This window comes from Schistocerca gregaria, chromosome 5 (genome assembly GCF_023897955.1).
Source record: "Schistocerca gregaria isolate iqSchGreg1 chromosome 5, iqSchGreg1.2, whole genome shotgun sequence".
In the NCBI taxonomy this organism is placed as follows: Eukaryota; Metazoa; Arthropoda; class Insecta; order Orthoptera; family Acrididae; genus Schistocerca; species Schistocerca gregaria.
The window spans coordinates 211,623,001-211,641,580 of NC_064924.1; the positions used below are offsets into that span (position 1 = coordinate 211,623,001).

The 18,580-nt window shown below is 46.1% G+C and overlaps 1 protein-coding gene across 1 annotated transcript in view; it reads right to left on the minus strand.

Moving 5' to 3' along the window:
• The window catches only part of LOC126272401 (retinal homeobox protein Rx1-like), a 343,405-nt gene that overhangs the window by 150,408 nt on the left and 174,417 nt on the right, over positions 1 to 18,580 (minus strand). The window contains exon 2 of the mRNA XM_049975229.1: positions 13,467 to 13,849. Within this exon, the coding sequence (XP_049831186.1) occupies positions 13,467 to 13,849 (383 nt within the window). The remainder of the gene's footprint in view (positions 1 to 13,466; positions 13,850 to 18,580) is intronic.

Below are 18,580 nucleotides of genomic sequence, written 5' to 3' on the forward strand. Positions count from 1 at the left end.
CATGAGGATGAACATTTCTTGGACAAAATCATCTTTCCTCACGAGTCGACTTTTCACTTCAGTGGCAAGGTTAGCACACTAAGTGTAGGGTTAGGGGCAGTGAAAATCCACATCAAACATTGCAGAATGTTCGTGCTAGCCCTAAAATGAACGTTTTTTGTGCATTGAGGAAGAATAAAGTGCATGGCATCTTCTTTTTCCGTGAAAAAGGAGCATCAACAGGATATGTTACAACAGTCTTTTACTTGTCTGGCTGACGTTCGGGATTTTCTCAGTGACCGCTTTCCAGGTCAATGGATTAGTCGTGTTACGTCAATTGCATGGTCCTCAGGTTCAACATACGTGACACCAGTGTTTGCACCTCCTATGCCGGCTTCTCTATCTGGACTTAAAGTAACAATTTACGCCGGCAATGAGCAAGTTACACCTGCAATGCTACAGGGAGTTGGGGAAGAAATTGACTTCCGATAGGACGTGTGCAGAATAACCAACGGAAGCCACATACAACATCTTTAGTTCAAGGTACAAAAAACTTGATGCATTTCCCTACAAAGTAACACTAAACCCAGCTCTACATCTTCTTTACATGAATTATTTGAATTTTTAAAGTTGTAAAATCCTTTTTGAAACACCCTGTACATTGTCATTAATTTTGAATATGACTGAGAAGCAGCTCGCGAGGAAAAGATGAAAAAATTACTCTTGCTCTTTATTTGCTGGTAAATGTTCTCCACACTCATCTCCTTGTTTTGTCATGCTCAATTCTGACGCGTAAATCTTTGTGCTGTTGTATTCAGAAGTTGATATTATTGCCATAGGGGAGAGAGTGAACGGAAGAGCGTCGATTTCGACATTATTATTGCCGTGCACTTGCGGATGTAATTTTGTCTGGCGATGTCGCAGATAGCAGAGCAAACAGAGGGAGGGTCCGTATCACGCCGCACGCAATGAGGGTCGCCGCGCGGGGAAATGTTATTCAGTGCGGCTGTCAGGAAAGTGCTTATTACTCTGTGATGTCGGGGGCCGCCGGTGGCCGCATTACTTTCAACAAACACAGCCGCGATACGCCTGCAACAGCGGTCTGCAGACAGTCTATGCTAACTGCGCTGCTCGATATGCGTACACGTCACGGTACACACTCCACACTGAGCTGTAGTGTTCGTACTGGGTGCAAATAATCGCTGGCAAATTAAGTATACAATTAAACCGAATGCGTGTCACGCGGTGCGGTGGAAGCTATGCGATAGAGAGAGAACTGCGATGTTTCTGTTTATGAAATCGTAGGTCCCAGGTGTTGCTTTTAAAGCTTCCTCCCGTTTGTTGTGCAGTGTCTTAAAAAAGCAATATTACTGTGGTTCTTTATCTACGTGAACGTAACAAATCGTACACCGAAATGTACATATGTAAAACGCATTACAGTTATTGCGAATTCCTATAGAGGATCTTCAACATTATAACGGCACAGCAAACAATGTGCTTCGCTGTTTCGTTCCCTCTGTCAACACAGTTATTTTAATACATGGTGCTAAGAGAATGTAGAGAGAAATAAAGTCTAAGACCTTTCGCGAAGGGAAGAAAGAAGAGAGAACAAACAAAAGAGAACAGAGGAGAGCAGAGGAGAGGAGACATAGCGTTATTTATAGTAAACCGTAGAATTTTCTTTTGTATACACTTCGAGTGTGACCTATTTCAACTTCTGTTCCGCCACGTCTGCCTGATCCATTTCCACAAAGGTTCCTTGAGGGCACTCAATATACACTATGTGATCAAAAGTATCCTGACACCCTTAAAAACACGGGTTTTTCATATTAGGTGCAGCACGCCACCTACTGCCAGGTACTCCATATCAGCGACCTCAGTAGTCATTAAAAATAGTGAGAGGGCAAAATGGGGCGCTCCCGCGGAACGCACGGACTTCGATCGTTGTCAGGTGATTGAGTGTCACTTGCGTCATACGTCCGTACGCGAGATTTCCACACTCCTGAACATCCCTAGGCCCACTGTTTGCGATGTGCTAGTGAAGTGGAAACGTGAAGGGACAATTTGAAGAAATGGCTGGCGGGACAAAGATTTTATTCAAACGAGGAGGTGATTGCAGTAACTAATAGCCATTTTGCAGACTTGGACAATTCCTATTATTCGGAAGGGATCAACAAATTAGCACAGCGTTGGACGAAGTGTGTCTAAAAGGAGACTATGTCGAAAAATAAAGAAGGTTTACCCCAAACAGGTAAGTAGTTTTTATTTTTGCACGGACTTTTCAAACGTCCCTCTTATATGATGATGTAGATACGAAAAGAGGCAAACATCGCGACTCGGTAGACGGCACTAGGCATCTCCAGCCAGCTACTGCTGTATTGTCTGGCCTACCGTAGACCAACAGGCTCATGTACCACTGCGACTCGCGCCCGTTTGCGGGATACTGGCGTCAGAGTGTCCAGTGCACTCATTTCCCTTCACAACGTTCGATCAAACACTGGTTCACATGGGCCTAGGATCATTGTCAGGAGCTGTTCCTATCAGGATTGAAACGTAGCATCAGTGACAAGGCGTGACACACCCCTCCAGTGTGAATACGACCACTGCTGTTGCATGGCAGCGAGTGGTACACCGTTTCTTGCTTACGAGTTGGACATTTCACGTTGATACATAATCAAATCGGACAGCTTCATTTACTGTGTGATCATGGAAACGTCCAAACACGATAGATCCTTTCAGCCATTCTCTGACGCCCCACGTCAGCCCATTTTCCAGCGTTGATTCCAAACTAGCAAGTAGCACGAATTTCACTCTCGTGACTTACCGCTAAAGGTGAATAGTTCCATGACCGCCTGGTACCAATTCTACACTACTGGCCATTAAAATTGCTACACCAAGAAGAAATGCAGATGATAAACGGGTACTCATTGGACAAATATATTATTCTGGAACTGACATGTGATTACAAAAAAATGGCTCTGAGCACTATGGAACTTAACATCTATGGTCATCAGTCGATTACATTTTCACGCAATTTCGGTGCATAGATCCTGAGAAATCAGTGCTCAGAACAGCCACCTCTGGCCGTAATAACAGCCGTCATACGCTTGGGCCGCGCGGTATTAGCCGAGCGGTCTTATGTGCTGCAGTCATGGACTGTGCGGCTGGTCCCGACGGAGATTCGAGTCCTCCCTCGGGCATGGGTGTATGTGTTTGTCCTTAGGATAATTTAAGTTAAGTAGTGTGTAAGCTTAGGGACTGATGACCTTAGCAGTTAAGTCCCATAATATTTCACACACATTTGAACATACTTTTGATACGCCTGGGCATTGAGTCAAACAGAGCTTGGATGGCGTGTTCAGGCATAGCTGCCCATGCAGCTCCAACACGGTACCACAGCAGTGACTGGCGTATTGTGACGAACCAGTTGCTCAGCCACCATTGACCAGACGTTTTCAATTGGTGAGAGATCTGGAGAATGTGCCGGCCAGGGCAGCAGTCGAACATTTTCTGTATCCAGAAAGGCCCGTACAGGACCTGCAACATGCGGTCGCGCATTATCCTGCTGAAGTCTAAGGATTCGCAGGGATAGAATGAAGGGCAGAGTCACACATCTGAAATGTAAAGTCCACTGTTCAAAGTGCCGTCAATGCGAACAAGAGGTGGCCCAGACGCGTAACCAGTGGCACCCCATACCATCACGCCGAGTGATACGCCAGTATGGCGATGATAAATACACGCTTCCGATTTGCGTTCACCGCGATGTCGCCAAACACGGATGCGACCATAATGATGCTGTAAACAGAACCTGGACTCTTCCGAAAAAATGACGTTTTGCCATTCGTGCACCCAGGTTCGTCTTTGAGTACACCATCGCAGGCGCTCCTGTCTGTGTTGCAGCGTCAAGGGAAACCGCAGCCATGGTCTCCGAGCTGGTAGCCCATGCTGCTGCAAACGTCGTCGAACTGTTCGGGCAGATGGTTGTTGTCTTGCAAACGTCCCCATCTGTTGACTCAGGAATCGAGACGTGGCTCCACGATCCGTTACAACCAAGCGTGTAAGATGCCTGTCATCTCGAGTGCTAGTCATATGAGGCCGCTGGGATCGAGCTCGGCGTTCCGTGTTATCCTCCTGAACCCACCGATTCCATATTCTGCTATCAGCCATTGGATCTCGACCAATGAGAGCAGCAGTGTCGCGATACGATAAACGGCAATCGCGATAGGCTACAATCCGACCTTTACCTGTGGTGTCACCGCCAGACACCATTCTTGCTAGGTGGTAACCATTAAATCGGCCGCGGTCCGTTAGTATACGTCGAACCCGCGTGTCGCCACTATCAGTGATTGCAGACCGACCGCCGACACACGGCAGGTCTAGTCTAGAGAGACTCCCTAGCACTCGCCCAGTTGTACAGCCGACTTTGCTAGCGATGGTTCACTGACTACATACGCTCTCATTTGCCTGAGACGACAGTTTAGCATAGCCTTCAGCTACGTCATTTGCTACGACCTAGCAAGGCGCCATATTCAGTTACTATATGTCTTCTGAACAGATAATATTGTGAATCATGTACCGTCAAGAGTGACGTTCATCATTAATGGATTAAAGTTAAGTACCAAACTAGCTATGTCCGCTTTCTGAATTGTAATTCCTTGTCATGTTCCAGACCTCACGTCAGTATAGTTCTTCCCTCCTCACGCCAGCCTGCATGAGCTAGAACGCGTGCATTGCGGCCTCCTTTTGTAACATGGTGTTGGCTCTTCAGCCAAAACAACATTATCAAAGTCGGAAACGTGATGGTACGCATTTCTCCTCCTTACACGAGGCATCACAACGCTGGTCAACTGCTGTTTGTGTATGAGAAATCGGTTGATAATTTTCCTCATGTCAGCACGTTGGAGGTGTCGCCGCTGGCGCCAACCTTGTGTGAATGCTCTGAAAAGCTAATCATTTGCATATCACAGCATCTTCTTCCTGATGGTTAAATTTCGCCTCTGTAGCACGTCATCTGCGTGGTGTAGCAATTTTAACGGTCAGTTGTGTATATCGCCCACAGCGCACTAAAACTACCGCTTCGTTCTTTCACTGGAGGTGCTTATGTTTTGTCCCGTGAGCATATATAAAAAAAAATGTATCACTATTGGACTAAAATTAGGTCCGCTCCTAATAATAAAGCGCCTCTAAGAAGGCAATTATTTTAGGTTTTGCTAATTTGTAACGTGACAGTGATGGCTGGGCCAAGCTTAACAAGTTTTTTCGGCGCTGGAGATAAGTGGTGACACGTCACTGACAGCGGAATGTCGGCCCGGCTGCAAATCCGCGAAGATTTCATCCGGCGCAGCAGCGCCGCGACGCGCCGGGGGGCGCGCGGACGGCGGCCGCGGGGCCGGCGCCGCCGCTGGCCCTGCCCGCCCCCGGGGGACGCGCCTTAATTCGCGTAATCCGATTGTCTCATTAGCGGAAGCGTCTCTGCGACGCTCCGGCTCAGCCCTCCCCGGCAATCAATAGGGACGGCGACGGCCGCCCACGAGCCTCCGCTGCCGCCCCCGCCGCCGACGCGCCGCCGCAGCTGCTGGCTCTCCAGGAGGAACGAGCGACCGCCGAAGCCCGAGGCTCCAAATGCAATACTCCTTCTCTGTGAAGTGCACTGAAACTCTCATCACAACGTCTTTCCGTTCCATTCCCGTACGGCCTGCTGGAGTAGTACGTCTGTACCCACTGTAATTTGTCCAGTCCTATGGGAGCGATACGTAGCAGGCTATAGTAGAGAAGTTGGGACTACACCATGGGAACAGAGCGAGAAATGAGTACTTCATCATAAATACCAATTCTAGCCATGTCTGCAGACTGCACTGTTGTTGGATTGGATGTTTAACCGGGGACCTAGAAACGACGGAGAGGCTCCGTCCCCGCCGCAACCGCAGTGGTCCAAAACCCCACGACGACTACCGCAGTTCACTTCACACCTCCGCCGTCCCACACCGAACCCAGGGTTATAGTGCGGTTCGGCCCACGGTAGACACCCCCCGCCCCCCCACCGCCACGGAAAGTCTCACATCAAACGAGTGTAACCCCTATGTTTGCATGGTAGAGTAATGGTGGTGTACGTGTACGTGGAGAACTTGTATGCGCAGCAATCGCCGACATAGTGTAGCTGAGGCGGAATAAAGGGAACCAGCCCGCATTCGCCGAGGCAGATGGAAAACCGCCTGAAAACCATCCACAGACTGGTCGGTTCACCGGACCTCGACACAAATCCGCCGGGCGGATTCGTGCCGGGGACCAGGACCCAGGACCGCACTGCCAACCGGGCGAGCTGCACTGTTGTACTCGTATTTGACCACGAACGGAAGCTGTGCAATGTTCTGAAGACTTCACAAGAGTCAGTCGTGGTCAGAAGAGTGTTCTGCGAAGTTGTGAGCGCATTGTTTCGGAGCTAAGTGATTTCCAGTGTGAGCAATTTTTTGTGCTCGTAAAATGGATGCTTCCGTAACGGAAGCAGCGCAAGGCTTTGGTGTTTTATGAGGCATCGTACCGACAACTTGTACCACACATGGGGAAACGGGAAAGCATGGTCCACTAGGTCACATCGCAGACAACACTCTGTGTTCAGTGATCGTGGCTGACGGTCATTGAAGAAAATTCTGAGGATAAATATGGACGACAGGTGCGCAAGTCACTGCAGAACTGAATGTCACACTCGCGAACACTGTCAGCACCAAAACAACAAGAAACGATGTCCGTAAGCTGGGAATTGCCTGCGGAGCTGCAATTCCAAAACCACTCACCAGTGATGCATACGCCCACAAACGCGGTGCTGAACCCATAAAACTTCGACTATCGAGCAACGGATGTCTTATCTCGCAATGTCTCCAACTTCTGACCCAGTTTACCACGTCCCAGGAGCAAAATCAGGCGGGGGCCCGGTAATGGGTTGGCCAGCTCTATCGTGATATTTCATGGACACCATGGTTACTCTACAATGCAGCCTTACAGCAAAGGATTTTGTGGCCATTTTGGCTGATCAGGTCCATCCCATGGCACAATGTTTCTTCCCCAATGGCGATGCTGAGTTCCGTGACGACAGGGCCCCTGTTCACAAAGCTCGGATCGTCCAGGACTGGTTTTGTGAGCACGGAGATGAAGTATCGCATCTTCAGAAATGGTTCAAATGACTCTAAGCACTATGGGACTTAACATCTGAGGTCATCAGTCCCCTAGACTTAGAACTCCTTAAACCTAACTAACCTAAGGACATCACACACGTCCATGCCCGAGGCAGATTTCGAACGTGCGACCGTAGCAGCAGCGCGGTTCCGGACTGAAGCGCCTAGAACCGCTCGGCCACTGCGGCCGGCTTATCGCATCTTCTCGGCTCTCGCAGTCTCCATATCTCGACTTTATTGAGCTTTTGCTGTCTAATTGGGAGAGAATGGCGAATGGCCGCTCCATCATCTTTATCTAAACTTCTACTATTTTGCAGGAACAGTGGTATAAGATTCTCTTGAAAACCCTAGAAGACCTGTTTCTATCCATTACGAGACGACTGGAAACTGTTTTGAATGCCAATGGTTTTTCTACATCGTATTAGACTCGATAAAGTGTTGATTTTTCCATATTTTTATCCACCCTTGTATATTCGTAGATTCTGGAAACTTTCTAAGTAGTAGCGAAACGGATACGAGACACTGCAGCTGCCGTCCCTTCTTAAAACAACCCAGCACAATTATAAAAATTTTGAGGGTACTGCCTTTAGGAGGAACGAATTAATGGTTATAAAGTATCAATCATGGGAAATACAGTCCTGGAAATGGAAAAAAGAACACATTGACACCGGTGTGTCAGACCCACCATACTTGCTCCGGACACTGCGAGAGGGCTGTACCATCAATGATCACACGCACGGCACAGCGGACACACCAGGAACCGCGGTGTTGGCCGTCGAATGGCGCTAGCTGCGCAGCATTTGTGCACCGCCGCCGTCAGTGTCAGCCAGTTTGCCGTGGCATACGGAGCTCCATCGCAGTCTTTAACACTGGTAGCATGCCGCGACAGCGTGGACGTGAACCGTATGTGCAGTTGACGGACTTTGAGCGAGGGCGTATAGTGGGCATGCGGGAGGCCGGGTGGACGTACGGCCGAATTGCTCAACACGTGGGGCGTGAGGGCTCCACAGTACATCGATGTTGTCGCCAGTGGTCGGCGGAAGGTGCACGTGCCCGTCGACATGGGACCGGACCGCAGCGACGCACGGATGCACGCCAAGACCGTAGGATCCTACGCAGTGCCGTAGGGGACCGCACCGCCACTTCCCAGCAAATTAGGGACACTGTAGCTCCTGGGGTATCGGCGAGGACCATTCGCAACCGTCTCCATGAAGCTGGGCTACGGTCCCGAACTCCGTTAGGCCGTCTTCCGCTCACGCCCCAACATCGTGCAGCCCGCCTGCAGTGGTGTCGCGACAGGCGTGAATGGAGGGACGAATGGAGACGTGTCGTCTTTAGCGATGAGAGTCGCTTCTGCCTTGATGCTAATGATGGTCGTATGCGTGTTTGGCGCTGTGCAGGTGAGCGCCACAATCAGGACTGCATACGACCGAGGCACACAGGGCCAACACCCGGCATCATGGTGTGGGGAGCGATCTCCTACACTGGCCGTACACCTATGGTGATCGTCGAGGAGACACTGAATAGTGCGCGGTACATCCAAACCGTCATCGAACCCATCGTTCTACCATTCCTAGACCTGCAAGGGAACTTGCTGTTCCAACACGACAATGCACGTCCGCATGTATCCCGTGCCACCCAATGTGCTCTAGAAGGTGTAAGTCAACTACCCTGGCCAGCAAGATCTCTGGATCTGTCCCCCATTGAGCATGTTTGGGACTGGATGAAGCGTCGTGTCACGTGGTCTGCACGTCCAGCACGAACGCTGGTCCAACTGAGGCGCCAGGTGGAAATGGCATGGCAAGCCGTTCCACAGGACTACATCCAGCATCTCTACGATCGTCTCCATGGGAGAATAGCAGCCTGCATTGCTGCGAAAGGTGGATATACACTGTACTAGTGCCGACATTGTGCATGCTCCGTAGCCAGTGTCTATGTGCCTGTGGTTCTGTCAGTGTGATCATGTGATGTATCTGACCCCAGGAATGTGTCAATAAAGTTTCCCCTTCCTGGGACCATGAATTCACGGTGTTCTTATTTCAATTTCCTGGAGTGTAATTAATTAAAATGATTTATCCTTGTAACGATGATCTTTAATAGGACTAATCGTAAAATGCCAGTCTCCGTGCTAACCTATACCCCACTTCCACTTCCGTCCCTTGAAATGTCATATCGTTGGCACATTACTTACAATAAAGGAAATGTTGCAAATAATGGCACGAAAACTGTCTGGAAAGTCTCAGTGTGGTAAAACTGGTGCCAACTTTTGGAGGAGGAATATCCAGGGTACAGATTGGCTGGCGCCAAGGGTACTCAACCCCAATGCGCTTCCGCTGCTTTCGGAAATATATGGTCGCGTCTTGCCAGTTGTTAGCTGCGCGGGGTAAGAATCGGGAGTGTTTGCTGTTAGGTCGTTTGGCTTGAGTTAGTTTGCCGCACCAGATGGTGGAAAACTTGCTCACGAGGTTGTAAGCCCGCCAGTATTCCGTTGTCAAGAGTAAATTCAGTTATGCAGTTGCTCTCTGCTCGTCTCCATCGACGCCGCTGCACTAATTATTGAGCAGTTTCCCACGAGGTGAGCGCGTCTCGTTATTACTTTTCTTTGCCGCATACTCCATCATTTCCAGACTGGTTAGGCCTTTCATAAAGTGATCCAGTAGAGAATGTTACAAAATGTGCTGTTTCTTGGTTTCCTTTATGACGCGCGCACGCGCGCATTTGTGTGTGTGTGTGTGTGTGTGTGTGTGTGTGTGTGTGTGTATTTGTGCACGCGCCTTCAGTTTTGTTGTTTCATTTCATTTTAATGCACAATTAGCCCCAGCAGTTTCAATGTAGTGAACGCAGTTCGGTAGGTCAATATCAGTTATGTGCTCACTGTTAAAGGCGTTAATAAACTCGATTTACTTCTTTTCCTCTAATAAATATATCTGTTTAGTGTGTTGAGTAGCGGCTGCAGGAAGGAGATACCTTTTCCCTTACAAGACGTAGTAAATAGGAAATCCACTATTAGCAAGACTGCAGGACATGAGTCCCTCCTGCAAGTAGGGGAAGACGTCCAAATACCTTGTGCAAGGGGTAAATTATTTAGTCATCCTTGTTGCGTTTGAATTAGTTTCACATCACAGTATCATCTTTCCAAAAGATTCTCCTTGTGTACACCTAACTGACAGTTCAGATACTTCCGCATCTCAGTATCGTTCTGCAATTGGTGATTAATACCTGTGATAATAGATACTGCCTTCTACGATCACTGCCTATTTGGCCCAGGCCCACAAACACGAGCAATGTGGGATGGGTCGCACGAGTATTTTGTTGACTGATTGCATTTTCACAGTTCCTAACTCCAGTAGTGCCTTACTGATACTGTAGACGCAGCAAACTTGGATTTTTGCGTGTTGAGAAGTCCACAACTTTGTACTTAGAACATTTATGGTAGTTCCAGTCACTCCACAATGCTGAAATCTTATCAAGATCTGACTGAACATTTTGGCAGCTTTTTTCAGACGCTAGTTCATTATACAAAACTGCGAACAGTATTAGGTTATTGTTAATATCGACTGCCAGGTCATTAGTACCCAACAACAAGAGCAGGGGTCGTAACACACTACCATATTAAGTAGCTATCTGCATTGAATAGCGTATTCTAATTTGATAACCCCTCCTCTCGCAACTTTGTTAATGGCCATCATTCTTTGGTTACCGTGTAATTGAAACATTTTTTATCTAGCCACCTCAATAACATATGTATTTACCCGTGCCTGGAGGATACAGAGTTCATGGCAAACCAACGCAATGCGTTATTAGAGCGATCAAGCTTTTTAACGGACCAGCTTAATTGTGAGACATAATATTGTTGCCAGTGCACTAAAAAGATGAAAAGGAAATGAAACAGCTCACATTTACGCGCTTCTTCTAGTGGATAAAAGTAACTGTAAGCTAAAGCTACAAACAAATCGCTTTATCTTTTAAGGAAGAGTGACATTTCCACAACTTCCCATTGGCTATGTGAGAAAGCTAATCTGACGAAATCGCACCCCAAATTTGAAGGCTGTATGATGCATACGCGTTAGGCAAGGTCGCGCATCTTGAAACACACGTGTTACTCTTCATAGGAGCATTCATATTTTGTGTAACAATTCTGTATAATTGTCAATGAATTTCTCAATTAGTTTTATGAAATAAGTCATAGCGATGATTCTGTACACTTTTATTCATTGTACTACATCTAGGCTGAAGACCAGCGAAGTGTGTGCAGGAAATAGAAAGAAGAGTATGTATAGGTAAAGGAGCTTCTGAAAATGTGAGATGTTCGTTAATAGAAAAAAGAATTCCGATGAAATTAAGAAACAGGTTCATCAAATGTTTTACGTGGTGTTATATGGCAGGGATTCATAGACGGTCAAGAAGATACATATTTTCCAATTGTGGTTGTCAATAAAAATTCTACAAGGGAAGTGGGCTGAGAGCATGACGAATGAAGAAGTAGGCTACTCGTATGAGAGGAAATAAAACTACTGGAAATAACGAGTATGAGGAAAACATTTAGGTTGGGACAAACAGTATCATGCAAAGAAATTATCTGCAAGAAGCGGTGATTTAGGGGAAATCTGCAAGGAAGAGAGGAAGAAGATTTGGAATGACGGATAATATTTTTAAAAAAGAAAAAAACAACGAGAGAGGTGCGAATGGGATACAAATAGTTACAAACTTTATAGCGTGATGTTTTCTGCATGGCTATAGCTGGGCGACAAAGTGATGACACCACGCAGTATACACAAATTGTTTCGCGTCCACACTTCAACACCTGACATGCTGCACTGGGGAAAATAAGCGTTGTTGGCCACATATACTTGGAGGTACTAGTCTACCTGAAAACACACTACTCATAATAACTGTAATTATTAGTATGCAAATGACGTAAATGCTGACGCAATGTTATTCAGTACACCGTCCTGAATCACCACTAGAAATACCAGCAATTAGGCCAATTTCACCCGCAGATAATAATAAAAATAATAATTTCATGTGGCCCAGTGGCTTGGAGGCCACTTCGGTGATCTGCGTGTCCGTAATCTACCCCAGTTTTCTAACTGCGGAAAGGGGACGTATAGTATAATGTCGAATCCGAACAACATATTGATTCTAGTAACTCTCACATCGCTGAGATGTTAACGCTTGGTTAAAACGAAGAGTGAAAAATCCGTGGTCCAACCGACATTTGACCACGCGACTTCTCGCTTTCAAACCACGGGCATTACTGCTAGACCATCAGGCCCAGCATGTGTACAACATCTTGTAAAAACCTTTTATGTATATTGTACTGGACGCTGCTGATTTCTGAAACTTTATTCAAGAGTTGTACTGTTAGGGGATAAGCTTATTTCGGCTACATTGCCATTTTCAAGCGATCTGCAATTATATATCGCTGTTAGTATACACAGTTTTTCGTTATATATCTGATTGATCTTGTATTTGCAGATTGCTTGAAAATGGTAGTGCTGCCTGAATAAGCTTATCGCCTAACTGTACAAGTCTTGAATACAGCTTCAAAAAATAGAAGCGTCCTGGTATAATACACATAGAACGTCTTTACAAGATATCTGCAACGCTGCAGGCCGTGAGAAATACTAAACAAGTAGAGATAGTTCATTGATAGGCTTCGATATATGACTCTGTGAGTATAAAAATATGTGAAACGAATGGCCACATATTTTGACTGAACTGACTTGCAAACTTAAATTTTTCGCTCCGGCTTCAGATATTAGTCCTTATAAGTGGCATAAATTTCAACTTGACACCTCTACTCGTTGCTTAAAAAAAAGGTCTTAATACTCGGAGACACAAACGGATAGGAAATCCAGTACGAATTCCGTTTTTACCGACTACGGTACGGAACCATAAAAATTAGCTCTAGATTAAAGAAGAAGCGCAGAAAACAGGGAAGCAGAGGGTGTCCAAACGATATCTGTCGAAAGACAGATTCATCAAAGAAGATAAGCCATTGCAGCGCCCAATAAGAAAATCTCTTGGCCTTCTAAATTGTTACTTTAATCCGCTATGTGGCCTATTTCTGCGTAGCCATCAACATAAAATCAAATGTGAGAGACCAAAGATCCTATCACCACGTGCTGCCCACTGTGGCGGTGGACAATTTACGAATATTCTAGGTGAGTGCAAATTAGAATTTTGTGACATTTTCGTTGTGACACCACACTGGAACAGTAGAGCTGTCAGAGCCAGGCACATCCCGGTTTCTTAGGCAGAAATTTCGAAAGCGGTTATCTCAGAGAAGCAAGACGCGCGGGATGGTTGGCTTACCTGTACGCGGACCTCGGGCAGGTTGACCTTCATGGCGAGCTCCTCGCGGCTGTAGACGTCCGGGTAGTGAGACTTCTCGAAGGCACGCTCGAGCTCGTGCAGCTGGTAGGTGGTGAAGGTGGTCCTGTTGCGGCGGTGCTTCTTCTTGCTGGCGCCGCCGCCGTTGCCGCTGCCGCCGCCGTCGCTGGCCGCCCCCGGGGGCGGGCTGCCGCAGCTGGGGGCGGCGCTCTCGTCCTCGCTGCCGCTGGGCGCCGCCGCCGGGCCCGAGCACAGCCCGACGCCGCCGCTCACCACGCCGCCGGACATGCCGCCTCCCACGCCGCCCGCCAGCGACGTCGCAACGGAGCCCGACATGCAGCCATCGTTGGAGTTGCTGTTCTCGCCTGCATAGAACAGAGGTCGCTGTTCAGGCAACGTAACGATGCGGACGACAGATAAATGCTACACTCAAACTTCCTGGAAGGGTAAAATTGGGTACTAGATACGGGCTCGAACCCAGAACCTATGAATTTCGTGGGCAAATGCTCTGCTGGCTTAGTTATACAGACACGATTCGCAACCCGCCCTCATAGCCATGGTCCTAGTTTCCAAACTTCCCAGAGACTTTGGAACACCTGTACAGGGTGATTCAGCTGCCCCTAGCCACAGGTTTTATGCAACGCACACCACCTTCAGATACCACACTCTCGATTTTCACATTCTCTCGCTCACAACGTGGAGACTGTTATTACTACAGAAAAAAATGTAGAGGACCTTTTTGTAGGAAATACTGTAGTTATATATGAAGATAGTAAATGTTCTCGAAAGAACAGATACCATTGATAACCGAGCAGCCTCCCTGGAATAAATGGTAATTAATTGAAAATTTCAGCTGTCCCCATCGATGTATATCAACAACACCTATCGGCAGCTGAGGGTTTCAATTAATTATCATTTATTCTAGAGAGGCTGCACGGTCGTCAGTGGTATCTGTTCTTTCGAGAACAGTTACTATCTTCATATATAGTTAAATGGCTACCCGGCCACGGACCTTCGTCTGTGCGAATGCGCACAGGTTGCCCGAACTCATACGGGAATCGCCACCTTGGTGTGCCCGAGTAATGAGTGGATGGGCAAATATCTATTATGACTATTACGTACGTAGAGCGTGACAGCTGGGAATGTGGGTCTCACGGGAAGCGGTGCAAGGAAGGGATAAGTCCCTGCAGTCGCGCTATTTATCTGTGTCCTCGGTAGCTCACATCGGGCGGGCACGGTAGCTCAGCGTGTTCTGTCAGAGAGCTGATTGACCTCTGCAATAAATAAACTTAGTGTAAGGATCAACAAACGAACTAGAACGGATGTCATGTGACGTCAGCAGCCATCAAACACAGCGATTAACAACGAACAAAATGGGAAAAAACTGGAGATCCCGGGTTCGAGTCCCGGTCGGGGCACACATTTTCAGCTGTCCCCATCGAGGTAGATCAACAACACCTGTCGGCAGCTGAGGGTTTCAATTAATCATCATTTAATGTAGTTAAATGTTGTACTTCGGTCTGTTTTCGCTAGAGGCTGCAGTTTTAGAATTATTCAAGAAAGCCTTCCGAAACTGACCTTCAAAACCGTTTTTCTTGAATTGTTCGAAAACTGTCGTCTCCACAGAAAAACCTGTCCCAGCACAGAATTTAACTAAATAAAATTTCCTTCAAAAAGACTCTGTTCGTTTTTACTGTGGAACTAACATTTTGCACATAGTGAGAGAGAGCGAATATTAAAACACCTAGTGCAGTTTTTGAAGGCATTGCATGCTGCATGAAATCCATACGCATTGGCAGCTGAATAACCCTGTACTCCTATGTTTCCAGCTAGATCAGCAGGTCGAAGCGACGCTCCAATTCCAGTCGTCAGCTTTGACCAGTGACGTCCTGCGTGACATCATTAGTTTACGTGTGAAGAATGTAAGCCGTCTGTTATTAAATGTTACGTGTGGTTGTCTCAGGGACGCTGAATATTCCAAATAGGCCGTGAATTAATGGGGTGCAATTAGGCACGAACCTGAGAGCACATCTTACATTGTTGCTAGAGAAATGAGTAGCGACCATATAGTATAATATATTCGTTCTAGTAAGATTTGGCTGCCCCCCCCTTTTTTTTTTTTCGTTGTAACTTGGGGTGTGTTGAAGTAGCGAGTAGCGGTGGTGCACTCCTGTGGCGGCTGTTTGTGTTTGTGATTTGGTATGTGGTAATCGTTTTAGATTGCAGTTTGCTGGTGCTTTAGATTGTATTTTGTGTAATTGTTATTTGTTTGTGGGTATGGATCGGACTATGAAATGAAGTTCAAGAGCATTTGGTGCTGCTACGGAAGAAGACATGCCTAGTATTTTTAAAATTTGCGGTTGATTAGAGCCATTGTTGAATGTATAGGGCACCTACTAATGTGGTTGTTTGGGTTGGCATCTGGTAACGCTGTCTTCGTTTGAGCTATGTCCGTTAAGGGAAATTTACGATTCCTATTATTAAGGTTTTGTGAGAGTGCGCGTAAGTAAAGTGCATCAGTCGATTACAGTTGTGTGCTTTTTGTATTTTATTTTTCGGGCTATTCTGGACGAATTCGTGTCTCTTAAAAGACATCATAGTCGCCGTTGACTATATAAAATATTTATTGTTACTATTGCAATAAGGCCGAAATTGCAATAGTAACAATAAATATTTTATACAGTCAACGGCGACTATGATGTCTTTTAAGAAATATTGTATGACTGTGAACCCCAACCATGAAAAGTTAATCGAATTCGTGTCTGTTATTTTTCGGTTATGTGGTTGTCTTTGAATTATGTTATTCTCGTATTTTCAGTTTCAACCCTCCGAAAAACATCTAATTCCCGTGGTTGTCCCATTAGTATAATTTCACTGAGTGACTGAAATATTTCGAATCTTCTTATGTTTGTTTGTGGCCATAATCTTATAGCCACTAACTTGATTTATTGAATGTTATCTATGTTTGTCTTGGTAACTGGTATAAAATATGTTGTTCATGCCAATTTTGACGTCATGGGTCAAAGCAGGTAGGTAGAATCCCAGATCAGCCCAAGCTTTAACACATTCTAGAATGCTGCACGTGCAGCTGTGCTTTTTACGTCTATATCCCTCGGTAAGCCGTGGTAATGCTACTGTGGGAGTGATACAGCCGCGCTACAGACAATACAAAGCTCACGCAAAACCGTTCTTCCCCATGCAACGAAAGTCACAGCACTCCTATAGCATCACTGTGTTTGAATGCAAAAAACATTTTTAAATGATACCTTTTTATTCCATGCCACTAAAAATTGAAGTCATTTTAACTTTGTGACGCCACCTGCCTTCCACAGACCTCCATGATAACCGTTTGAATGCCGTCTGGGGTATGCATTTCAAACACCTTCAATCTGTCTGTTTTCCCCGAGTTGCGCAAAAAATACGTGAAAGACAGATTCACTGAGAATACCATGAGTGCCTGAAATTTGTAGACACAACAGAACTTTCTGTAGACTACAGGCGTTGAGATAAGATCCCGTTAATGTGAAATAAATTTTATAAATTCAAATTTATGTGTCAGTGAATACTCACAGAAAGAATAAGTGAAGTTATAACTCTTGCTAATGTGCATAAATCTTTGTAATTTGGCACACTTAATTTTCGTATTCACTATTTTATTACATACCAGTATGGTATTTTTCTACGTCATCCAATTTTGGTCCAATAGTTCGTTTTTCTATTTATCTTACTTAGTTCTTGCTACAACTTCACCTGCTACAACCTAATGAAGACAATCAGGCCTACTCACACGATTTCAGTTGATGCCGTATTGTAAACCATGCCACAAGAAATTTCGCTGTCCGTGGAAACTGCAGCTGAAGACACCACTACAGTGTGAGCTACCATGATGCCTGATGTTGGATGGCTTTAGTCGCATGTGGAGACTTGGCTTAAAGGCTGGAAAGCTTAAGCACTACGCAACCGAAAGCCACGGCTGGCATATGTATACGGAACCTCTTGACACTTTTAAAATCAGCGAGTTCAGCGTCTCATAATTACCTTATTCGTGACTACATGGCATTATAAATATTAACCAAGTTTCGCTCTTCCACCTGCAATCACACGAGTCCAAAGTCGTGGAGTATCAGTAGCAAAACCCAAGAGCGATCCTTACTCGAACGCACGTCCGTCACCGTATTACGATTTCTACTCTCGAACAACTCTCATCGGAAACCTGCATGCATCATGTAGTTAATAATATGTTCTCCATGACCTTAGTCTTTTGTAAGTATGGGTCCAGTCACTGCGAAGAAGACATTCCCCTGCCTAAGCTGTTGTTTTATTATGAAACTTTTATTTAATAATTTAGAAATTGTGTTGCGATAAGTATGAGACAATCGTTTCCACAACTTAATCTGTGATGTGTGACACAGGGTAGATAGACACATAGGGATCGATGAAGTAGGCTTAGCGTCTGGCAGTCATTTAACTTACGTGACCACAACCATTCTCATTGAGCGTTTGAAGGACTGACAGACGACAGTCACACACTTAGGTTTGTAAAGCACACAATCGTTAATGTTGGTTCTAGCCGCTTGAAAATTACACTGCGCACTGTGGCTGATGTAAAAACATCAGGAGGATAGAAAAATCAGTAATTTGGAATGTGCTGCTAGTGCTTTCAGAAAGGCTTGTCCGACGGAACAGACACTACTTGTATATTTGTATACATTTCTGTGATAGAGCAGCGGCCCCATGACATTTCCTTCAATGCAAATGGCCTAATGCCGTCCGAACTTCTACGGGAGTAAAAAATGGGTGAGTAGGCGGGTAATGGACGAGAGACGCTGCTACTGTCTCCAGATGGTCTCAGTGGTTGAGGTAACCGCTCATGACAAGCTGAAAATCCTTCTTCGAATACCTGTCCGTTACAAATTATAAACGTTCGCCGTTTTATTTCTACAGTGCTCCGAGCAGGTCGCTAGTTTTCCACCCACCATTTTCCTTTCCTTCCCATTCCTCTAGTTCATACACAATATATTACAAGTATTGACCAGCCCTGGCTTCGCACAGTTAACACTAAGTATCTGCGGCCAGATTACTTGTGTGGAGTATCA